This window comes from Dendrobates tinctorius, unplaced genomic scaffold (assembly GCF_039654945.1).
Source record: "Dendrobates tinctorius isolate UK_male_01 unplaced genomic scaffold, ASM3965494v1 ptg000196l, whole genome shotgun sequence".
Lineage (NCBI taxonomy): Eukaryota > Metazoa > Chordata > Amphibia > Anura > Dendrobatidae > Dendrobates > Dendrobates tinctorius.
This window is the reverse complement of record NW_027361863.1, coordinates 26,468,750-26,493,359: the sequence shown is the minus strand read 5'-3', so window position 1 is coordinate 26,493,359 and position 24,610 is coordinate 26,468,750. Positions and strand designations below refer to the sequence as shown.

At 43.6% G+C, this 24,610-nt stretch overlaps 1 protein-coding gene across 10 annotated transcripts in view; it reads left to right on the top strand.

Moving 5' to 3' along the window:
- Positions 1–24,610, top strand: part of SORCS1 (sortilin related VPS10 domain containing receptor 1) — a 955,194-nt gene that overhangs the window by 755,384 nt on the left and 175,200 nt on the right. For all 10 annotated transcript variants that reach the window (XM_073553077.1, XM_073553078.1, XM_073553082.1 and 7 more), the window contains exons 15-16: positions 7,072–7,189; positions 16,357–16,487. In XM_073553077.1, the coding sequence (XP_073409178.1) occupies positions 7,072–7,189; positions 16,357–16,487 (249 nt within the window). The remainder of the gene's footprint in view (positions 1–7,071; positions 7,190–16,356; positions 16,488–24,610) is intronic.

The window sequence follows — 24,610 nt, the reverse complement described above, 5'->3', positions numbered from 1 at the left end:
CAGGAGACGATATCCCTCCTCGTCATGCCCGAGGGTATCGACCAGGTCCTTCTAGGGGTCCCCTGGTTGCGGTATCACTCTCCCCATATAGAGTGGTCCTCGGGGAGAATTCTTGGTTGGAGTAAGTCATGTGAGGGTAGATGTCTGAGGGAATGCATCCAGGTTGCCTCCACCGAGGTCCCCGCAGATCTTTCCTCGCTTCCCAAACACTATCGACAGTATGCGGACTTGTTCTCCAAAAAGGCGGCGGAGACACTTCTACCGCATCGCCCCTATGACTGTCCTATTGACCTCTTGCCTGTGCTGAGCCTCCCTGAGGTCGAGTCTATCACCTATCTCTCCCGGAGACAGAGGCCATGTCTCAATACATCAGGGAGAATCTGGCAAGAGGATTCATTAGGAAGTCAGTGTCACCAGCGGGGGCGGGATTCTTCTTCGTTCAGAAGAAGAGTGGGGAACTATGTCCTTGCATCGCTTACAGGGATCTTAATGCCATCACCGTTAAGAATAAGTATCCTCTACCCCTGATATCGGAGCTGTTTGATAGGCTACGGGGAGCGAGAGTGTTTACCAAACATGATTTGCAGGGGGCTTGCAACCTGATTCGCATCCGTGATGGGGACGAATGGAAGACAGCATTTAACACCAGAGACGGGCACTATGAATATCTGGTTATGCCCTTCGGGCTCTGTAATGCCCCGGCCGTCTTCCAAGACTTTGTGAACGATATCTTCCGGGATATGCTTACCACCTTGGTAGTAGTCTATCTGGATGATATTCTCATCTACTCTCCAAATATTGACTCCCACCGGAGAGATGTTTGCAAAGTTTTCGACCTCCTGCGGGCAAACTCCCTCTATGCCAAGTTGGAGAAGTGTGTGTTTGAGCAGGAGTCCTTGCCTTTCTTGAGCTATATTCTCTCAGCCCAGGGTTTGGCCATGGATCCTGCCAGGCTATGGGCAGTGATGGATTGGTAGGAACCCCATTCTCTCAAAGCGGTGCAGCGCTTTATGGGGTTCATAAATTACTATCGCCAATTCATTCCCCACTTCTCAACTTTGGTAGCACCCTTGGTAGCCCTCACCAAGAAGGGTACAAACCCCAAGTTGTGGTCAGAACCTGTCTCCAAGGCCTTCTCCTCTATTAAATTCCATTTTGCTAGCGCTCCCATTCTACATCGCCCCGATGTAGATAAACCCTTCATTCTGGAGGTGGATGCCTCTTCCGTCGTCGGTGCTGGAGCGGTCCTGTTCCAGAAGTACTCGCAAGGTCGGAAGCACCCATGCTTTTTCTTCTCCAAGACCTTCACACCGGCGGAGAGGAATTATTCCAACGGGGACAGGGAGTTGCTAGCAATGAAGTTGGCCTTTTCAGAGTGGAGACACCTCCTGGAGGGGGCTCGCCACCCTTTCCAGGTGTTCACCGACCACAAGAATTTGGTCTATTTACAAACAGCCCAGTGGCTGAATTCTCGCCAGGCCAGATGGTCCTTGTTCTTCTCCCGATTCCACTTCACCCTGCATTTTCTCTCCGGGGAGAAGAACATCCGGGCCGATGCTCTCTCCCGCTCCGTGATGTCATCGGAGGAGGAGGAGCCTCGGCTGATAGTCCCGTCTGAGAGCCTGAGGACCGTGGCTCCGGTCGCTCTCGAGTCTGTACCTTCGGGTAAGACTTTCATCCCTGCCCATCTGCGACCGGAGGTCCTTTCTTGGGCTCATTCGTCCAAGCTGGGTGGACATTTTGGGACCAAACGGACCTCTGAGCTTCTGGCGAGGACGTACTGGTGGCCGCATATGGCCCGTGACATCAGGGACTATATATGGGTGTGCGTCTCTTGCGCCCAGAATCGGCCCTCTCGGCAGTGGCCCGCTGGGTTACTCTATCCTCTGCCGGTTGCTGACAGGCCCTGGGAGATGGTCGGTATGGACTTTGTGGTGGGTCTGCCCAAGTCCAGTGGCAGCACCATCATTTGGGTGGTCACCGATCATTTCTCCAAGATGGTGCATCTGGTACCACTCTCTCGGCTACCTTCAGCACGGGGCCTGGCAGCGTTGTTTATTAAACATGTTTTCCGCCTGCACGGCATGCCGGATAAGACTGTCAGCGACCAGGGTCCTCAGTTTGCGTCTCGGTTCTGGAGAGAGCTCTGTTCTCTGCTCAGCATAGAGCTAAATCTCTCCTCGGCCTATCATCCCGAGACGAACGGGTTGGATGAGAGAGCCAACCAGACCCTGGTGACATATCTGCGACATTTTGTCTCGGCCAGGCAGGATGATTGGGCACCCTTGCTGCCGTGGGCGGAGTTCGCCTTGAACAACGCTGTGGCCGACTCCACCGGTCAGACCCCATTCCTCTTAAATTACGGCCAGCATCCGCGCATCCCCGTGCCCATGCCTGTGTCGTCCACCGACTCTAGGGTGGCAGACTGGGCGGTGGAGGCACATGACATTTGGGATCGCACTCAGGATGCTATCTGGGCCTCGAAGGAGAGAATGAGGTCCTCCACTGACACTCACCGGCGCCCGGTTCTTACTTTCACTCCTGGCGACTTAGTGTGGCTTTCCGCTCGAAACATCAGGCTGCGGGTGGAATCCACTAAGTTTGCACCGTGCTATATTAGCCCTTTCAAGGTCCTCGAGCAGATCAACCCTGTGGTGCGTTCCGCCAGTCCTAACAGAAGAAGCCAAATGTCAACACAATGTAGAAAAGCTGCTGTTTTCTCTGGGCCAAAGAAAATTTCAAATGGATAGGGGAAAAATGAAGAACTGTCCTGTGGTCAAATGATCCAAAATGTGATATCTAGTTATCCAAAATTCCTTATAGCTCATATGTGATATAAGGAATTTTGGATAACTAGAGGAGGAAGACCTGTGAAGACTCAGACGAGACGTCAAGGTTTGATTTCAGAAAGGCAGATTTTAAGGGATTCAGAACGAGAATTGGAGGGATCCATTGGCTGGATATCCTTAAGGACAAAAATGTACAGGAAGGATGGGAAATCTTTGAAAAATGAAATTCTCAAAGCACAATTGTTAACAATTCCGAAAAGAGGAAAGAATAGGAAACATTTAAGGAAACCAGGATGGATGAACACAGAACTTAAGCACATGCTAAAAAGGAAGAAAGAAATGTTTATAAAATGGAAAGAGGGAGGCATATCTAAAGAAGAATATAATGCTGTCTGCAGAACCTGCAGGGCACGAATCAGATTAACTGAAGCTGACAATGAATTGAGGCTTGCAAGAGATGTCAAAAGCAATAACAAAGGATTTTGGGGATCTTTCAAAAGTAAAAGAAAAGTGAAAGATGCTATAGGACTTTTACAGGATGAAAATGATGAAATAGTAGGACAGGATGTTGAGAAGGCCGAACTTTTAAATTCCTATTTTGCATCTGTTTTCTCTCAGAAAGGAAATGTAACATCAACTGTTCTTCACTGTCCTATTAAGGGAATAGAAGAATCCAGGATATCTATAAACAGAAAGATAGTGAGGAAACACATAGCTAACCTAAATGAATTCAAGTCTCCAGGTCCAAATGAATTACACCCCAGAGTACTGAAGGAGATAGCAGAAGAAATTTTTGAACCCCACTCCATAATCTTTGAAAATTCGTGGAGAACAGGAGAAGTCCCAGAAGACTGGAGAAGAGCAAATTTTGTTCCTATCTTCAAAAAGGGGAAGAAGGTGGACCCAGGCAACTATAGGCCGGTGAGTCTGACTTCTATACCAGGAAAGATCTTTGAACAAATTATTAAACAACATGTATGTCAGTACCTGGATAAGAATGAAGTGATTAAACAGAGTCAGCATGGGTTTGTAACTAATAAGTCTTGTCAGACTAACTTAATTTCCTTTTATGACAGAATCACTGATTGGGTGGATCAGGGAAATGCTGTAGATATAGTATATCTTGACTTCAGCAAAGCATTTGACAAAGTATCTCACACAATCCTTATTGAAAAAATGACTAAGTATGGAATGGACAAGGCAACTGTTAGGTGGATTCATAACTGGCTTAGTGATTGGACCCAAAGAGTGGTCGTAAATGGCTGCACATCCAGTCGGAAGAATGTCTCAAGTGGGGTACCACAGGGCTCTGTCCTGGGCCCTGTATTGTTCAACATCTTTATCAACGATTTAGATGAAGGAATTGAGGGTAAACTGATTAAATTTGCTGATGACACAAAGCTAGGCGGGATAGCTAATACTAGAGAAGAGAGAGAGAGGATTCAAAAAGATATAAATAAACTGGAGCAGTGGGCAGCAACTAACAGAATGGTTTTTAACAGGGAAAAATGCAAAGTACTACACCTGGGCAATAAAAATGAAAAAAAGCATATACAGAATGGGAGGAATAGGGCTAAGCAACAGCACATGTGAAAAAGACTTGAGTATACTAATAGATCACAGACTGAATATGAGTCAACAGTGTGATGCGGCAGCAAAAAAGGCGAATGCAATTCTAGGATGTATTAACAGAAGCATACAGTCTAGATCACGTGAAGTCATTATTGCCCTCTACTCATCTTTGGTCAGACCTCATCTGGAATACTGTGTCCAGTTTTGGGTGCCACATTTTAAAAAAGACATCAACAAACTGGAGCAATCTCAGAAAAGAGCGACCAAAATGGTGACCGGTCTGCAAACCCTGTCTTATGAGGAAAGGTTGCAGGATTTGGGAATGTTTAGCTGCAAAAGAGAAGACTGAAAGGAGACTTAATAACTGTCTACAAATATCTCAAGGGCTGTCACATTGTAGAAGGATCATCTTTATTGTCATTTGCACAAGGAAAGACTAGAAGCAATGGGTTGAAACTGAATGGGAGGAGACACAGATTAGATAAAACTTTTTGACCGTTAGAGTGATTAATGAGTGGATCAGGCTACCACGAGAGGTGGTGAGTTCTCATTCAATAGAAGTCTTCAAACAGAGGCTGGACAGACATCTGTCTGGGATGATTTAGCGAATCCTGCTTTGAGCAGGGGGTTGGACCAGGTGGCCCAGGAGGTCCCTTCCAACTCTACGATTCTGTGATTATATATAGATATATATATATATTTTTATGGAAACCATAGACACCATGTCCTGCAGACTCAAGAGCAGAAGGACTATCACGCTTGTTATCAAGGAGAGAGACCATTCAATTTGTTATCAGCGCACAATTCTGCATCTCTGACGGGCATTAGTACTATGGCAGGGGCAGATGACACATCAGTGCTGAGCATTATATAGAGGTGTTAATGCAACATCTGTTCCTTCCAGACAAGGTCTATTTCAGGGAAGGTTGTACATATTTCAGCAAGACAATGGTAAACCACAGCCTGCATCCGTCTCAATCGCACAGAAAATGAATTCAGGTGATGAAGCAGCTACCTGCAGTGTGCTTACCTTTGGGGGAGAATAGCGAATTAGCCACCTGGTTTCTGCTAGAGCTCCTGATGGTGGAGACAGGTTTGAGTTGCAGGTGACCGCCAGGTACCACTCCAAAGCAAGCCCTCGGTACTGTGGCAGCTGAGCCCAAGGGTCAGTAACGCTGACATGAACTCGGAGTCCAAGATAGGACTGGATACTGATGTAGATTTAGACAGTGCAGATCCTGGAACACTATGACAGGATAGACACTGGTACAGGTTCAGACTCCTCTAGAGAGAGTGCTCATGGTCAGGTACCACGAAAGAGGTTTCAAGCTCAGGTGACATGAATAATAGAAAAAGTTTTGGGTTCAGACTAGGTGGATTCAGCTTCTAACAGAATAGGTTCAGGAACAGGATCAGGAATATTTTCATGGACCTGACAACTAACTAGCATGAACTTAAACCAACACTAAAGACGGTGTTGTAAAGGCACCCCCCTATAGTGAAGTGTGCCTTAAATACTAGATGCCTCCCAGCTTTTGGCTGGGGCAGATTGAGAGTGTGCGCACTAGACCTCTAAGAGACATGGCCATGGTAGTGAGTATGTCGGCGTCCCTGCTGGGAGGAGGTAGAGGGAACATACAGGGATGCCGACATTAGTGTTTCAGGTTGTGAAAGGTCGGCTCACTTAGTTGCTCCTCGAGGTAGATACGGCACACGTGGGGTTAAAGTTTCTGGGTGGTTTATTGTATCATAAACCAAAAACTCAAACTGGTAACAGAAAAACAAAAGAAAATAAACCGTTCATACGCAGCCATGCACAGTACTTCTGGGACATCACATATGGCAGCTCGCGCAGGAGCTAGCAGTCAGGAGGCTTCCTTTCCTCCATACACACCGACCAAGAAAAAACAACAAGCTGGACATTTAACTCCCTCCAGCCACACCCTGGAGGTGGAGATATGGAGGGTAGTCGTCCCGCCCAGCTCTGACCTACCCACCATGAAAGTCATGACCATATAGCGACTGGATTGCTCTCAGCACATATCATGCTGAAGAAAAAACTTATGGCTTCCACATCACGCAGGAATGCAACCTTTGTGACAACTGTCTCCCCTCATGTACAGCACCAGTGACCCTATCACAAGGTGTACTTGGCTCGGGCACAACATTTTTGAGATTTGTTGCTGCAATTAATTTCTAAACAATTTAATATTTTTAAATGAAATGGGAAAAATGTCCAACATTCAACTTTTGCTCTGCGTCTTATGTTCTGTGTGAGTACAATGTAAGAGATTTCCAGATCGTTGCATTCTTCCTTTCTTTACAGTTTACACAGTGACCCAACTTTTTGGGAATTGAGTTTGTAGATAATTTTCAAATAGGAACAAAAAAGGCCACTACCAATGGTTTAGAAAGTAGACGTGCATATGTACCCGCCCTTTTGGGGGAATAGCTGATGTAAATATCTATAGGTTTGTCCTTTAAGTTGAGATATGTTTTATGTGCTTTACACTTTGTGATGTGTTTTCATTCTTTCCTCTTTTTAGCTCCAGTCTTTCTGTTCCTGTCACTCGTTCCTTTCATCACCCATCATCCTATACTAGTAGGATACGGGAATGAGTCACAAGGAGAAAGAACATATTGTCTCCTCTCTAAATATTTCTCCAGCTTTACATTATATTTTGTATACTTTTATTTTCATTTTCCACAGAGTCTTTGGGCATTTTGGTCACCGGTCAGAGTGGCAGCTGGTAAAAGTGGACTACAAGTCAATATTCGACAGACGTTGTAACCCTGAAGATTATCTTCCCTGGCAACTCCACAGTCAGGTATGGAAGTTCCTTATGAACCTGATATATGGGGCGGGGTGGTAGTGGTCACACCGGGCCCTGGTGTCTGAGTGGGGCCAAAAGATCCTCTGTCTAAACTTGGAGGAGTTAAAGGTGTTGCCTCATAAGGACAACCCCAGGTCATGGTCCTAGAGGATTCTCTGCCCAAGATCCTTATTTTTGAGCCAAATGGAGAAGCTCTCTACAGAAATGACTCCAGTTATGGGGTCCTTGAGACAACTTTGTATTACACGGTGACCATTCATCTGATAGCTGCCATATGACATTACATTTTTCCATCAGTGTGTTGGCTAGCTGCGGCATTCCTCTGGGTTTGTCAAGAGGGCTGGGAATGGGACCAGGAGTAATCAACCATCTTATTACCCCAGTGTTTTTTCTATTGAGACAAATGTCCTAAATATCGCTATCTTTGGTGCCATTGGTGGTAGAGTTTCGCTTCATGGTGGTCTTTAGCGGAAGAGTGGATATATAAGTTTTCTCTAGTGGTCCATGGTAGAACATAGAGTTAATACATGGTGGTCCTGTTGAGGAGATGAGAGTCAATGTTTATTTCTGAATCGTCTAACATATCTGGTAGTCGAGGGTCAAGTTTGGAAGACGTCTATAATTTTCCCTGGTGGGTACATGTGATAAGGGGCTTACTGATAATGATTTTGGATATTTTAAGGATTTTTTTTTATTGGGTGTGTTAAGAAGTTATTATTTGTGTAGTACTTTGTGTGCTAATCCCTGGTGGTACAGAGTAAATATAAGGTATATATCTAGGGGACTACTTAATGTCCCAGGCTTCAGCATGCTAGGAATCTCTACACAATGTGCACTTCAACTTCAGCTTCCTCTCCTGCCCTTCAGTGATTATTCAGATCAGTGCTAGGAAGGAAGAATAGACAATATGACTGTAAATTATTAATTTTCACAATATTTTTTTCACAAAACTGTGTTTTATAGTCTGGAAAGCACAATAATTGTGATTTTACTGTCTTAAAACAATTTCATCTCTCGCTGTCTCCCTGAGTTGAGTCTTCATCATTCTAATAGTCTAATTATCCCCCATTCTCTCTCCTCGCCCACTAACTACCTGCATTAATGGTGCTGGAGTCTCCACCAATCCTCCGGGGAAGTAGAAGCGTCGCCAAAGAGAAGGAATACAGGGGAATTAAGCAAAAGTGTCATAATGAGAAATACTAACCCTACAGGAGGAATCCCGGAGGAGGCAGAAGATTAAACCACTCCAGTTAGGGTCTACAGGTGTAGTTACAAGAGTTAGCAAAAGATCCCATAGGACTGTGGCTGCGGAAAGTAACCCAGCTAATGTACTGAACTGGTAATGGAGAAGTGATCCCTGCTGGAATGTGATCATGAGCTGTGACTGACCATCACCCCTCGAAGTGAGGATCAGAGACAAATCTGATCCCGACAGTTTATTCCCTAATTCACATGGTATGGGGGTATTCCTTTTAATGGGTCTGTGGGGTGACCAGTAATAAAAAAGGCCATTCACAGCCGGATACATTCACCTCTCAGCCAATGAGAAAACATGCACGCTAGACTGAGATGAGCATGCATGTCTATGGAGGAATTCTTAGGAGAACAGTTCTCCTAAAGGGATTTTCCAGGATTATGACCCCAGCCAACATGTTAATATACAGTAGGCCATGCAATTTGCGGCTGGAAAGTTTGTGGTCACTCTCTTTAGATACCTCGGATGGTTGCCATTTGTCTTCCATCAATTACATATGGATGCCCACACAAAAAATAACAAAAAACGATATACATATGTATATATGGACAAGTGCTACTCACTGAATTAAAATATCATGAAAAAGTGAATTTATGAACTCCTATATTCTATAGGGTCATTACACACAGAGTGATCTATTTCACGTGTTTATTTCTGGTAATGTTGATGACTATGGCTTACAGCCAATGAAAACCCAAAAGTCATTATCTCAGTAAATTAGAATAATTAACAAAAACACCTGTAAAGGCTTCCTAAGTGTTTATAAAGGTCCCTTAGTCTGTTTCAGTAGACTCCACAATCATGGGGAAGACTGCTGACCTGATAGAAGTCCAGAAGGCCATCACTGACACACTCCACAAGGAGGGGAAGCCACAAAAGGTCATTGCTAAAGAAGCCGGCTGTTCACAGAGCGCTGTATCCAAGAATATTAATGGAAAGTGGAGTGGAAGGAAAAAGTGTGGTAGAAAAAGGTGCACAAGCAACCGGGATAACCGCAGCCTGGAAAGGATTGTTAAGAAAAGGCCATTCAGTAATGTGGGGGAGATTCACAAGGAGCGGACTGCTGCTGGAGTCATTGCTTCACACCACACACAGACGTATCCAGGACATGGGCTACAAGTGTCACATTCCTTGTGTCACCCATTCATGACCAATAGACAACGCCAGAAGCGTCTTACCTGGGCCAAGGAGAAGAAGAACCGGACTGTTGTCAGTGGTCCAAGGTGTTGTTCTCAGATGAAAGTAAATTTTGCATTTCATTTGGAAATCGCGGTCCCAGAGTCTGGAGGAAGAGTGGAGGCCACAATCCAAGCTGCTGGAGGTCTAGTGTGAAGTCTCCACAATCAGTGATGGTTTGGGGAGCCATGTCATCTGCTGGTGTAGGTCCACTGTGTTTTATCAAGACTAAAGTCAGTGCAGCCGTCACTAAATTCTGTGGATTCATTGCAGCTTGTGCTCTTTATTTTGCAAAGGATAAAATTTGCAATATGGAAATCCATAAAGTAAATTGACATGTTGCGGATATCAAATCCACAGTCCATCAGCTCACGCTGCGGTATCCACGATGTCGCCACCGTATTAAGATAGATTACGAGTATTACATGTATTATTAGAAAAATCCATGGCATATCAGCCCCGTATGAATTTATTTGTGAAAAAAAAATCCACAAAAAGTTTTTGTTTTGTAAAAGTCGTAAAAAAATGCCCATATACAGAATTGCTGAATTTATAACGATCAGTAAAAAAGACCAATAAAATAAAGCCAAATCACCAATGACATAAAAATGCAAAAAAAATCTGAATTATATTGTTTTCCCCAGAAATAAAATAAAAATTACACAATAATCTATATGTAATCAAAAAATAATTCCTTAAAAAAAAATATGATGCATCCTGCAAAAATCAAACCCTCATATAGCTAGATCGACGGGAACATAAAAAAAAGTTATAGCTCTTGTAGTGTAGCCCAATAAATGAATTAATATTACGTAAAAGTAGGAAGCCAACAAACATATTCTGTATCTCCAAAATTATATTAACTCATCAAGTAAAGCTAGCAAATAATCCATTTTTTGCACGGTAAAGGGCTAAAGTGGAAAAAAGCTGATTGATTCCAGGCTTTAAAAAAGTTAAAATAAGTAAAATAAAATTAATAAATAATAATAATAATAATAATAATAAAAAGGTGAGTTCTTTCCTAAAAAGAAGTCAATAAAAGTTATTTAAAAGTTAGTTAAAAACAGTTGATTTCTTAATTATAAAGAAATAGAGTTATAAAACTTTTAAAAAGTTGTCCGTTTTTAGAAAAACAGCTTTCAAAATGAGATCCACTCCTGACAATTAAAGTGAATGGAGCTAATTTGTAATCAGGGTTGGACATATCATCGGTGCAACTTGTGGGTTGGGTGGGTGGGGTGGGTGGGGTGGGTGGGGTGGGTGGGGTGGGTCCCTCCCATGGGTCCCTCCCAGCAGACCTTCACTGTGGGTTGGGTCCCTCCCAGCAGACCTTCACTGATCCACAAGGTATCATTGCAATAAATAAAATTCCCCATAGGATTAATAAAATCAATGCAGCACCAAGATCTATCTCCATGTCTCAGCCGCTTTTCCACCAGAAGTGGTCGGAGCTATCAGCAATTAAAAGTCTGAGATAAGAATAATCCTTTAACAATTCACCAAATTTCTGTTGCAACATGAGACAATGGAATAAGAACAATTTTTAAATAAAACATTTTATATTAATTTATAAAAAAACCAAAAAAAAAGAAGATCCTGGTAACTTGTATTGCAATTTGCATTATGTCCCAATTTAAGGAATACGTCCATCTCTAGGAACATGTGGATTAAATTCTGCCCCCCTCCCCTAACTGTAGTGACCTGTATAATATATCTGAGACCAATAAAATTTGTAGTAAACACCATAAAAATAGTGGAACAGAGGAATATTTTTTACTTTACCTCTTTACAAAAAATGCACAAAAGTAATAATAATAATTTTTATATAGCGCTAACATATTCCGCAGCGCTTTACAGTTTTGCACACATTATCATCACTATCCCCGATGGGGCTCACAATCTAAAATCCCTATCAGTATGTCTTTGAAGTGTGGGAGGAAACCGGAATACCCGAAGGAAACCCACGCAAACACAGGGAGAACATACAAACTCCTTGCAGATGTTGTCCTTGGTGGGATTCGAACCCAGGACTCCAGCACTGCAGCGCTATCCACTGAGCCACTGTGCTGCCCAAGTAAATGCTACAGATAAAAAAAAGTCCTTAAAAATGGACATTTCTTGCAAAAAACACAAGGCAATTAAATAGCGATGCCACCATGTAAGAGCTGTGTGTCTGTCTCTTTATAAAAGTATGAATACACTGGCCTTTATTAGATAAAGTGGTTTCTTTACTGATGGATGGATGCAGATGGACACCGGAAACCGTTCATGTGAATTTTCTAGCTAGGCGGTAACAAGCTTGATGGTCACCTCATCTCTTTATGATGAGACGACGTTGAATAGAGATGGAAAGTTGGTTTACAACAGCAAGCTAGCACCGGCAGCACATGGAGCAATCTGCTGGCAAACACTTCAGCAGCACTTCCTTCACACAGATCAGATCCCTTCACAGTACAGAGTGGCAGACATTTACAATACTGATCGTGGTCCCTTCTCATGGTTACCCCTTTTGGCAATGAGAATCTGAGTAATTCCTGTCTGACAGCCTGCACACTTCTTTCCTTCTCACTCAGTTACTGCATATAAATTCCCCAGACATAGAAACTTGTATCTGACTGTCACTGATGAACTAATGCGCTTTTCACTCAAGTTTCAGACTCCTGTGTGGCAAATCATAGTCAGTAGTAAGCCTCTATGCTCCCGTATGCTGTACTTTATCTTCGCTTGTATAGTGGCTAGCTTCTCTGTTGGTTGATTCACTCTTTATTCAGAGGAACAAGCCTCCATCTGTGGTGTCAATACTCTCCCTCTGTCTGTAGTGGCAGCCCTTTATTCTGGAGGACTTATCTTTTCATCCTGGGCTCCTATGTAGCCCCTAGTAATTATCTGGGGTGGCAAACCAATTGACAAGTGTTGCTGGTCTCTTTTCTTGCTATATCACTATCTAGGTGTCTGTAAATTTGAAGTGGTACTTGACAAATTTTCTAACACTACACTCCTCAAGACTCCTCATTTCACACAGCAGCTCAGTGTGGTAACTCTTTATGCCCTGTATCAATCACTCATGCCGCTCAGTGGCCCTCTGCCTGGGCATGTTACACATGGGGTATTTTCAACCATATTGATACAGAACAGCATAAATCAATGATACGTCACTGGATCTGTTGTGCAGATATTGCAGTGTAATGATAAATACATGGCATACTATAACAACATGGAAATGGCCTCTTCAAAGAAGAATAGGACAGGACCTCTATCCCCGCCTTTTGGAAGTAGCAGTCCTAAAATTTAATATTAACTTGTTAAGTTGCCTTGCAACATGACTTATGATAAGAAACCAAACCAGAAACTATATTTGGAGACACATGTTTGGGGGATTTTGGTTCTCATCAGTGCAAAGCAAAATGACTGGTTGGCTGGGTGAGATGACTCTGACCGGAGACCTGAGGCATGAAGTTTATCTGTACAACATGGAATATTATCTATATGGCATGAGCACAGTTCTCACCAGTTCAACAGGTAGCTACTTTATGTTGGTTCACATTGAAACACTCTGTGATATTTGTAGTAGGGCAGCAAACCCATTTTAAACTCTCTTTCAACCATAGAAATTCAATTTTATGACTGATGAAAGTGACATTTGCCGTTACATGGTCCGTTTTATTATTTAAATTTTGATGTTTACCGGTCAAAAAAAATCTTTTTCGATTAATAATTTCTTTTAAATGTTAAGGATCAGACAGTGGGGAAAAAAAGTAAAATTTTTCAATCCATTAATAAAGTAAATTGGACATATTATTGATAAACCATGAGATCCATGATCACTTGTCATGAACTTCGTCAATATTTTGGACATTTTTATCCATAGCCTGATGCAACAGATGAGTAATGATGACTAGAAATGAGCAAAACGGAACTGTAAAGGTCGGGATTCGTACCGGACACTAAGTGTCTGGTGCTGAACTCTGAACACGGACATCTCCCTGAGAGAGAAAACAGAGAGAGAGAACCCGAACATTCACAGGTCCGCTCATCCCTAGTAATGACCAAGGTCATGTTTCCTTTATTTAGGGTCCATGAGGAGTGCAATGGATTCTAATGTTTTATCCGATACCATTGACTTAGTGGCTCACCACTGGGCAGATCATGTTCATGTCTTTAAAAATGAAATAGGAACCTAATTGTGTGGAACCGTGGCTTGTATGCTAACTCAGATATTTCCAAAAACAAAGTATAACAGAAAAAAACAACAACATGCACAGTAAACGTCAAGTGGCCCTTGAAAAATGTGCTAATACTGACATCACTCTCCACGTGACTTAGCATTTTGCCCAGCTGCTCAGTGTGGTAACTTTTTATGCACTCCATTCATTACTCCTTCTAGTGAACATAACTCGCTCCATAGTATTGATGCCCAATCCACCTTCTAATGGAAACCATTGAACCTTAACATATCCTATTGACTTTAATGTAGTTCATCTGGGTTTCATCAATGTCATTGTACTTTTGACGACAAAATTAATGTTGGATTATTGTGATAAAAAAAATAACAAAAAGACTACCCTCAAGTAGTTGCCTTAAATTACATGAACAAAGCCATTCCAGCACTTTTATGCACCGTTTTGAGCTTTCTTGGGACAGCCTTCATTCATCCCATCATTATTATTGCCCTGCACCAATTCTCAACTTCCCGCATACGATAAAATCCAGCATGTACTGTTTTTTATTTTTTTAACCTTCTATCCCATTTCATTTTATATCCCAGGATTGTAACCGGTAGAACGAGCGCCCAAATGATCATCCTTTATGACTCTATAAAAGCTATAACAAGAAGAGAAAAAAAAAAAACAGCAAAAACAAAAAGCATAAAAATCATTTTAAGCACTTGCATCACCAAGTTGTACAGATACTAAACCTACGAGTGAATCCCCGACATCCACGTGTAAACCAGTTGGGTTCCCTTTGATTACGCTTAGTGATGTTCTATCTTTACGGTCAGTGAAAAAGTTTAAAAAGTTTGTTCCCTCGCCGATGCTGTTGATTGCGGCGGATTTTAGGCTTTGCCATTGTGACATCTCAGCTCCCAACTTTCACTCTGATTATTGTATTTTGTATCTCTTCATGGAAGCCGGGAGAAGATGATTTTTCTTCTCCCTCGTGTCCTATTTTTTGCCTCGTGTTCGCTCTAGCAATCGCTGACACGAACATGCTGAAGAGGAGCAGGACTTGTCAGCTGTTTGATTGCGAGTTGTCAGCTGCCAGAGGCTAGCGTCAGAGCGAATATTGTACCGGCTGGCATTGATGGATCGGAGCCGCGTCTTATAAATAACAAAGTGGATTCATGTCACATTTTGAAGATTTTTTAATGGGAAACTTTTACATGTAAAATTGTGTCTAACTCACCGGGGGGCTCGGCGGCGCTCCGGATCGCCTGTCTTGTTAACCTCAACTATTAAAAAAAAGAAAAAAAAAAGTTGAAAGTTATTTACAGTTTTTAAAAGTCCAAACAAGTGAGATGAGTCTGCAGCTATTGCAGCTTTCGGTAGATAGTTGGGGGGGAGGGGGATTATGGGGCGTAAATCAGTCCGGCACAAAGATCACGGTAATTTCAAAGACAAATTCCTGCCGGGAAGGACGAGGAGGAAAGATGAGGCGGGCGGCAATTCACATCCTGCAAGAATTATTGCACCAAGCTGAAGTCCCATTATTGCACGGCTGGTTAAAAACGGTGAACTATGGCGTCCTGATCAGTGGCGGCCCGCGAGATTTACTGTCGGTGCATGCACAACGCGGCCTCCATTGCTGCGATAAATCACGCTCCATCTGATTAACTCATCTAATGAATGGGTGAACTTAAAAACAAGGACATCATCTGTCCATCAGAAGACGCTCACGGCTTCATTCTCAGACTACACAGTAGGCTGCTAGGCTCTTATAGTTGGGGGTGTCGTTGTGGGGTCTCCCGGGAGAGTTTGACCAAACCGGTGCATGAACAAACTGAAACTTTGCCCTGGGTAAAAGAAAACCGATCTACAGCTCTGTTAAAGGCAACCGACCTCACTGGTCAGGGTATGATAAAGAAATGTTGATATCTGGCCAAAAAGAAGTAAGCTCCTCCCACCAGACTCTTTAGAAATAGGACTTGTCCTACGAGTCCTGATAGTGCATTTTTTGATGTGACACCACTGTTTTCCTATTCTCCACTGTTTCCTGTTCTTGTTCTCTTCCATAGGCCATTTTAGGGAAGCAATAGCGCCCTCTAGTTTAGGGTTTTAATAACGTCTATAAAATGTATTAAATTCTTTCTTTCTTTCAGCCTTCCGACGCATTTAGTAATATTGTCATCGTACATAAACCAGCAATACTTGAGCTTCATTTAATCTCTGCATTGTGTTTTTCTTCTATAATAATACTAGCGCCACTTCTATCCACAGGTTGTGTCTGGTATTGCAGCTTAGGTCTGAGCATGAGTTGCAATACCACTTACAACCTGTGGACAACTGTGGCACTGTTTTTTGGAAGAAAGCAACCATGTTGTTCCGATATTTTACAACCCTTTTAATACAAATATAGGCCAACATTTATCATGTTGGCCTGACAATGGCTTCAGCGAATATATCTATTATTTATAGAGTTAAGATGTGGTCATCAAAACATGGCGGAACAGTATAGTACGTGCAAAATGTTGATATGGCCCTTATCCAATCTGACATTCTATTTCCCCCTCTAGGGTGAGGCCTGTATCATGGGAGCTAAGAGAACCTACATGAAACGAAGATCAGAAAGGAAATGCATGCAGGGGAGGTTCGCTGGGGCGATGTCATCCGAGCCCTGTGTCTGCACTGAGGCTGATTTTGAATGGTGAGTAGTCACAGAAGATGGGGAGAGTGGACTATACCAGGGGAAGACGAGACCCACAACCGTCGCATCGCAGGACAGCAACGTCAACCACTGACTGAGCCAACAGAAAATATTATTTTGCACCAGTTCTCACATTTACTGCTAAAAACTCATCATTTACTGATGAAAGTGCAGAATCCACCATAAATAATAGTCTAAATAATGCTGCTACACTGTGCCATTTATTGTCTGCTATAGAAGTAGAGTGCTCCCATATCACTTGCATTCAATTTCTACATACTAGTACAATATAGTGCCAACATACTACCGCTATACAAAGTATTATGGTGCTCCCCTAATACTTTTATGCAATGCCTACGTACTAGTACCATATATTGCCTACATACTACTTCTATACAGTGCTTTTATAGTATTGACATAAGGTGTTCCGGTAGTTTATATACAATGCATGCACATTAGTTCCATACTGTGCCCACATAATATGTCCATACAGTGGTGACATATAAAGGTTCTATATTGTGACTACATAAAAGTCCCATAAAGTACCCACCTACTACTGATATACAATAATAGTATCATACATTGTCGACATAATACTGCTATACAGTGCCTATACGGTAACACCACAAAGTGATTGCTCCCATATAATCTCTCTATATAAAGCTGAATGTATGTATGTGTGTATCACCAAGCAATCACGAAGCATCTTTCATTTCACCAGAGCTGTTCAAAGGAAGCTGAGCTGTGATTGGTTGCTATGAACAACAGTTTTCCTTGCAACCAATCACTAAGCATCTCTCATTTCACCAGAGCTGGTTAAAAGAAGCTGAGCTGTGATTGGTTGCTATGAGAAAGTTTTCCCCCTTGATAACACCTCAGCAGACACTGACATGGTGGGAGAAATCTAGTACTTATATAAAATACCTTTCTACTGGTACCGGTACCATACAGTGACCACATACTGCTACTATACAATTTCTACATACTATTACCATGCATTATCCACATTATACAGCTAAATAATGCCCAAAGTTGTACCGTACAGTGCACACACGCTACATTCTATAATGGCTATATAATACCACCATGCAGTGCCCACATAATACTTCCATATAATGGTTACAAAAAAAAAAGTTTGATAAAGTGACTAAGTAAAAGTCTTATATAGTACCCAAATACTACTGCTATACAAAGCCTATACATAATACCGCCTTTAGTGCCTATTTATTAGTGGTAAACTGAAAATACTTGCAAGTATGCTGCATTAAGTTACAGACATAATAATGCAATATAGTGCCAACATAGTGGTGCCATGCCAAAGTGGGGAAGTGGAGACCAATTGGAACCTCGTCTTATTTTGCCCCTCTTCAAACTCTTGGACGGGAGGAAATTTGTCCCGGTCACTGACTACTGAAGTCCGTAATCCTTCATTGAGTATAGACCAACTGCTATACCTTTATTTACCTACTGGGGGCGCTAGAGGATATGCACGATTAAGAAGTATGCACCATCCAAGTGGAGGAGCAGATAGAAGCTGGAGACAGAGGATTTGTGTATGATATATGTCGGGATACAGACTGTTCGATCCTGGAGATGAATGGCCCCAGAGTCTTGGTCCCATCCTTCAGGCCAGTCACTGACTATGCTCCACATATAATGCCGTGGTATAAATCTCTGCAGGAAGAGTAAAACAAGAACACAAGCTCCACAAGTGTCTATAAATCCGACAGTGACGCCATGTCTGGTCATCTCCTATTTCTAACTGCTCTGATAAATCCCTCTAAATCAATCCGCAGTGCGGAGATCTCATCCAGACCAAATACCAGATGCAGCAATAAAGTGATGGACGTTCAGGGCATTCATTACAAGAAAGAAGACTTGTTTCAGAGCAGAGCGTCTCGCCCATGTGTCAGGAGATGTCATCTTTAAAGAAGAGCAACTGAATTCACGGGAAGGGGTATGTAATATATAGTTTTCATTCTTCAGAGTGCAGTCTGCTCAGGAAAGAGGCTCCCCATTACCAAAACTAAATTAATGGAGTCAAACTCTACACTTGAAGGCACAGGCACATGTGTAAGTCCTGAAGACGCGGGCACCTGTGATAAATCCTGAAGGCACGGACACATGTGTAAACCCTGAAGGCACGGGCACCTGTGATAAGTCCTGAAGGCACGGGCATATGTGTATGTCCTGAAGGCACGGGCACATGTGATAAATCCTGAAGGCACGGGCACCTGTGATAAATCCTGAAGGCACGGACACATGTGTAAACCCTGAAGGCACGGGCACCTGTGATAAATCCTGAAGGCACGGGCACATGTGTAAATCCTGAAGGCACGGGCACATGTGATAAATCCTGAAGGCACGGGCATATGTGTATGTCCTGAAGGCACGGGCACCTGTGATAAATCCTGAAGGCACGGGCACCTGTGATAAATCCTGAAGGCACGGGAACATGTGTAAATCCTGAAGGCACGGGCACCTGTGATAAATCCTGAAGGCACGGGCACATGTGTAAATCCTGAAGGCACGAGCACATGTGATAAATCCTGAAGGCACGGGCACATGTGTAAGCCCTGAAGGCACGGGCACCAGTGATAAATCCTGAAGGCACGGGCACATGTGTAAATCCTGAAGGCACGGGCACATGTGATAAATCCTGAAGGCAAGAGCACATGTGATGAATCCTTAAGGCACGGGCACATGTGTAAATCCTGAAGGCACAGGCACATGTGATAAATCCTGAAGGCACAGGCACATGTGTAAACCCTGAAGGCACGGACACGTGTAAACCCTGAAGGCACGAGCACATGTGTAAATCCTGAAGGCACAGGCACATGTGTAAATCCTGAAGGCACGGGCACATGTGTAAGCCCTGAAGGCACGGGCACCAGTGATAAATCCTGAAGGCACGGGCACATGTGTAAATCCTGAAGGCACGGGCACATGTGATAAATCCTGAAGGCAAGAGCACATGTGATGAATCCTTGAGGCACGGGCACATGTGTAAATCCTGAAGGGACAGGCACATGTGTAAACCCTGAAGGCACGGACACGTGTAAACCCTGAAGGCACGAGCACATGTGTAAATCCTGAAGGCACAGGCACATGTGTAAATCCTGAAGGCACGGGCACCTGTGAGAAATCCTGAAGGCACAGGCACATGTGTAAACCCTGAAGGCACGGACACGTGTAAATCCTGAAGGCACGGGCACATGTGTAAATCCTGAAGGCACGAGCACATGTGATGAATCCTGAAGGCACAAGCACCTGTGATGAATCCTGAAGGCACGGACACATGTGTAAATCCTGAAGGCACAGGCACATATGTAAATCCTGAAGGCACGGGCACATGTATAAGTCCTGATGGCAAGGTGCACATGTGTAAATCCTGAAGGCACGGACACATGTGTAAATTCTGAAGGCACAGGCACATATGTAAATCCTGAAGGCACGGGCACATGTATAAGTCCTGATGGCAAGGTGCACATGTGTAAATCCTGAAGGCACAGACACATGTGTAAATCCTGAAGGCACAGGCACATAGTTAAAACCTGAAGGCACAGGCACATGTATAAGTCCTGAAGGCACAGGCAGATATGTAAATCGTGAAGAAACGGGCACATGTGTAAATCCTGAAGGCATGAGCACTTGTGTAAGTCCTGAAGACACAGGCACTTGTGATAAATCCTGAAGGCACGGGCACATGTGTAAATCAAGAACAATATGTAGGTTAAGCAATATAGAGGATGTGGCTTTCCAGACACCTTTATGTGAATGGATGAAAGATTTTGGTCCCCCACCAATCAATAGGATGAGATAGGATATCAATCTTTGATCAGTTTGTTTTACAAGTTGAACGATTAAACTTTGCCTTTAAATTCACAAAAAATTCACATTCACAGAATCTCAATCTTGGATGTAACCAGAATTCTGGACATCCAGGTGCCATTTTCATGGATTATAGCGGCAGGGGCTCTCACGTCCGTTGAGGGAATCTGCCTGAGTTGAATTGGGACATTAACCCAACTCTAGAGTTTGAATGTTGGATGTTCTGCGCAGGTGGGTTCCCAAGTGCTCACTTGATCAATGCTCGTTGGTTGCTCCAACTCCATATACTGATGGGTTAGTCCAAAAGATTGACCATTGAAGTTACAATACTGTGTCCAGTGCCATTACATACCGTACAGTTGCTAAGGTGGGGCCCTGACATGGGATTCTCACCACACACGGGGATATGAACACACACACACAGAATGCGCCACACACTACCACGTGCTTCACCACATATACCACCCTCAGCACACATTTCACCACACATACACCAACCTCGCCACATAAAAGTCGCCACTCAAAACTCGCCACGCTGTCCCCGAGCTGTTTAAAGGATTAAAAATGAGCTGTGATTGGTCGCTATCAGCCACAGTTTTCCTTGTAGACAGTTGTGGTAACTGAGGCCTATTATTCTTATCATTTCTATGGTGTTATCATCCTTCTGTAAAGCTGGAAATAACACAATTTATTACCGTGCCGACACAGACCACCCTCTGACACAGACTGCAGGGGGAGCCCAGAATCACACAGGGTAGGATTAGATACACGGCTTAGCAGTCAGTATCACACAGGAGAGGATTAGATACACAGCTCAGCAGTCAGTATCACACAGGATAGGATTAGATACACGGCTCAGCAGACAGTATCACACAGGATAGGATTAGATACACGGATCAGCAGTCAGTATCACACAGGATAGGATTAGATACATGGCTCAGCAGAGAGTATCACACAGGATAGGATTAGATACACGGCTCAGCAGACAGTATCACACAGATTAGATATACGGCTCAGCAGGCAGTAGCACACAGGAGAGGATTAGATGCACGGTTTTTATGTGCAATATAATCATTATATTTTGTTATAACTTACCACAGTTGGTTACTATGCTCAGGCAACGCCGGGCTCTTCAGCTAGTAATCAAATAAAATCAGAAAAAGTCCCCAACGCTGACATCCAGTCATACAAATATCCATATATAAATATAACAATATATACATTCCAGACTTGGAAACACCAGCAAAATGTAAAAGGATATAAACCTTGCAAAATATGAGTGTAAGTGGCTATTTCTATAAAGACGTAGATCATACGCATAAATAGGCAGCAACTCTGCAAAAATTGAAATAAAGTGTAATAATGTATGAAAATATAAGGTGCAGTAATAATAACTAGCAAGGAGTAAGGCGATATAATAAGTATACAAGCCGCCAATATAAATGCATTAAAAAGAGCTGATAAACTGCAATGTATTTAATGTACAAAAACACCGATATAGACACAATGAAAATAGTAATAATAAAGAACCCGGATAATGGTCAATAATATAATAATATAATGCTACATACTCTGCAGGGTAAAGTATAACTATTAAAAATATCAAACCCATAATGTGGGATCCAAGTCAGTGTAAGGGAATGCCAGTGAAGAATCCCCCACGTATTGTTGGTATGTAAGTAACAGCAGGTTCGCAGGATGCAGTGACGAGACGCGAGACTGGTTGAATTTTAAAAAGCAAACTCTTTATAATTTAAAGCCGCTAGGGCTATACTAAGCAACCAAAAAGGGGTAACAACAGTTGTCCTCGCAGGGACTCAGTACAACCAAACACTATTTGAAAAGAACACGACTAACCCGGCCGAGGCCGGTTACTATGGGGCCGCGGTCTGGCCGTCTACGGGTCCTTATACTCTATAATGTCACTTATCCGTCCTGACGTCACTCGGCGCCTCTGTGGAAGCTGCGTTGTTGATGAAGCTGCTGTGGCGTCTTTGATGAGGCTGCTGTCAGGATCCAGGTTGGATTATAAATGCACTAGTAACCTTTTTCTTCCTTCAAGCCTTTGGCTTTAAGGTAGTTTTGCCCCGGTGGTCATTAGGGTGATTGCACTGTGGTGATTTCAGTTCTAGTTTTGCCCCCGGTGGCCGGTAGGGTCATTGCACTATGGTTTCTTTAGTTTAGTGCACGTGATTATCACTAATAACAGGTGTGATTGCTCTGGTTTAACTATATAGGTGTGTCTTGTTCTCTCACGGTTGGTGATATTGCTCATTTCCAACCAAGTCTGGTGGAGGAAGGAACTACAGAGGAGTTCCTTGGAGCTCAGGCAGAGCTCTGGTGTAGTAGCTTCAGGTGGAAGCTGAATTCTGGTGGTGGACTCTGTTGCTGGGAGCAAGAGCAACAGAGCAAAGTTAAGTGGTGTTACCCCTGTTTTGTAACTTTCCTTTTGTGTGTTTCAGTCTAGTGGTGGGATTAGTTTCTGCACTGTCCATTTCACTAGAAAGGGCTAGGTGCAGGGCGAGCTAGGGTTTTTCGGTTCCTGATCGGCGCCCGGTGCGGAACCAGCCTATGGATCGTTAGGAGTGTAGAGACACTGACTCAGGTGTTATGATGAGTCACCGAAGGAGGAAAAAACAAAATATCAGCTAAGTCCAGAAAAACCAGAGAGGTTGGCAGCTATCGGATTGCAGACCCCTGGACCTACCCACAACAACTAGCAGTAGCCGTGGGGGGTTCCTACGGTGCCCTAGACCCCTCGATCACAGCCGGAGAACTATATAGCCTAAAGACAGAAAGGGGAAAAACTAAACTGCCCCAGAGCAGACCCCAAAGCAATAGGCAGCCCCCAACATATAATGACGGTGAAGCAAGATGAAAACACTAACACAGATAGAAAGATAGGTTGAGCAAATGATGGGGCCCAAGCTAACTACATAGGACAGGATAGGAAAGCTGCTGTCTGCCATCCGCAAAAACCCTATCAAAATGAGCCAACCGACTGATAGGAAAAACAGGCCCTGAAGTCGCTAGGCTTCAAAAGACTATATCAGCACTCAGGTATATTCTGAAGACAGAGCAAAAGATCAACAGATCAGAAACAAAAATGGAATTCAGCTCACCCCCGGACAGGGATGGCAGAACTCCCAAAAAACAAGGCAAAACAAAAACAAAACTGAAGAGTACAAAGCAGAGCAGAAAAACTTAGCTTTGAGATGCAGGAATAAGACTGGTCTCCAAGAATCCAGCAGGAAAATCACCAGCCAGGAAGAAGGGCGTCGGCAGCCTTATATCCAGTCCTCAATTCCAGCCACCCAGTCATCATCTAGCTGCCCAGGTGTTTGATAATCAGCCTCACCACCTTCCTTCACCAGAGGAAGGAGTTCATCAGACCTCAATGGTGAAGGGAAAAATGAACTCACAACACTCAGGGGAGTGTAGGAGGTCTCCACGTCCCCGTTCCCTATCGCAGGGCCCTCCATTGTATCAGTTTCCCCGGTGTTTCCCTTTATCATTTAAATTCGCCCTGCTGGAGGCGGTGTATCCAGTTATATGTGTAATTCTGAAATTCACCTGCTGGACGCGGTGTATCTGGTTGCACGTTATATTATTTAAATTCGCCCTGTTGGAGGCGGTGTATCCAGGGTCACGTGTGCCATAGAAATTCTCCCTGCTGGAGGCGGTGTGTCCAGTCACACGTTGACCATCACAGCTGCCTCGGCGTAGCAGCTGCTAGGCCCAGCTGCTGAAGATTTGGAATAGTCTTCGGGTGCCCCAGCACCCAGGAGGAGTTGGGGCACAACAGGCCCTGATGGAGTCCTGAGATGGAGTAACCCCCTGCTGTAACAGCGGAGTTGCGCTTTTTAGCAAGTTCAATGGGACTCCTGTCCCCAAGCAGGGTGGTGTCGCAGTGATCGAAAATGGCGGTTTACTGGCTGCGCTGTTGTGAACTCATTTTCTCGTTTACCTCTGGCTTCTGGTGAGAGTGGTGGAGCTGGCTGTGTTGACAGAGGAGTCGTGAGTTCTCCATCCAGGCTCCCTATAGTGGTGACAGTAGGTAATGAAGCTGATCTAAATGGCAGAGACCTGCCACCTGAGGAGGAGGACTGTGAGTGGACATCAGGAGTCTCTGACTGGATTTAAGACATTTGACTCCCTAATTTTGTGCTGGTGATTTTTTCTGCCCTTAGGTTCTGGTTTCCAGTTCTGTTCTTGCCTTCTCAAGCTAAGTGTGCTCTGCTATTTTTTCACATGAGATTTGGTCTGGTTTACTCAGTTTTTGTGGTCAGCCA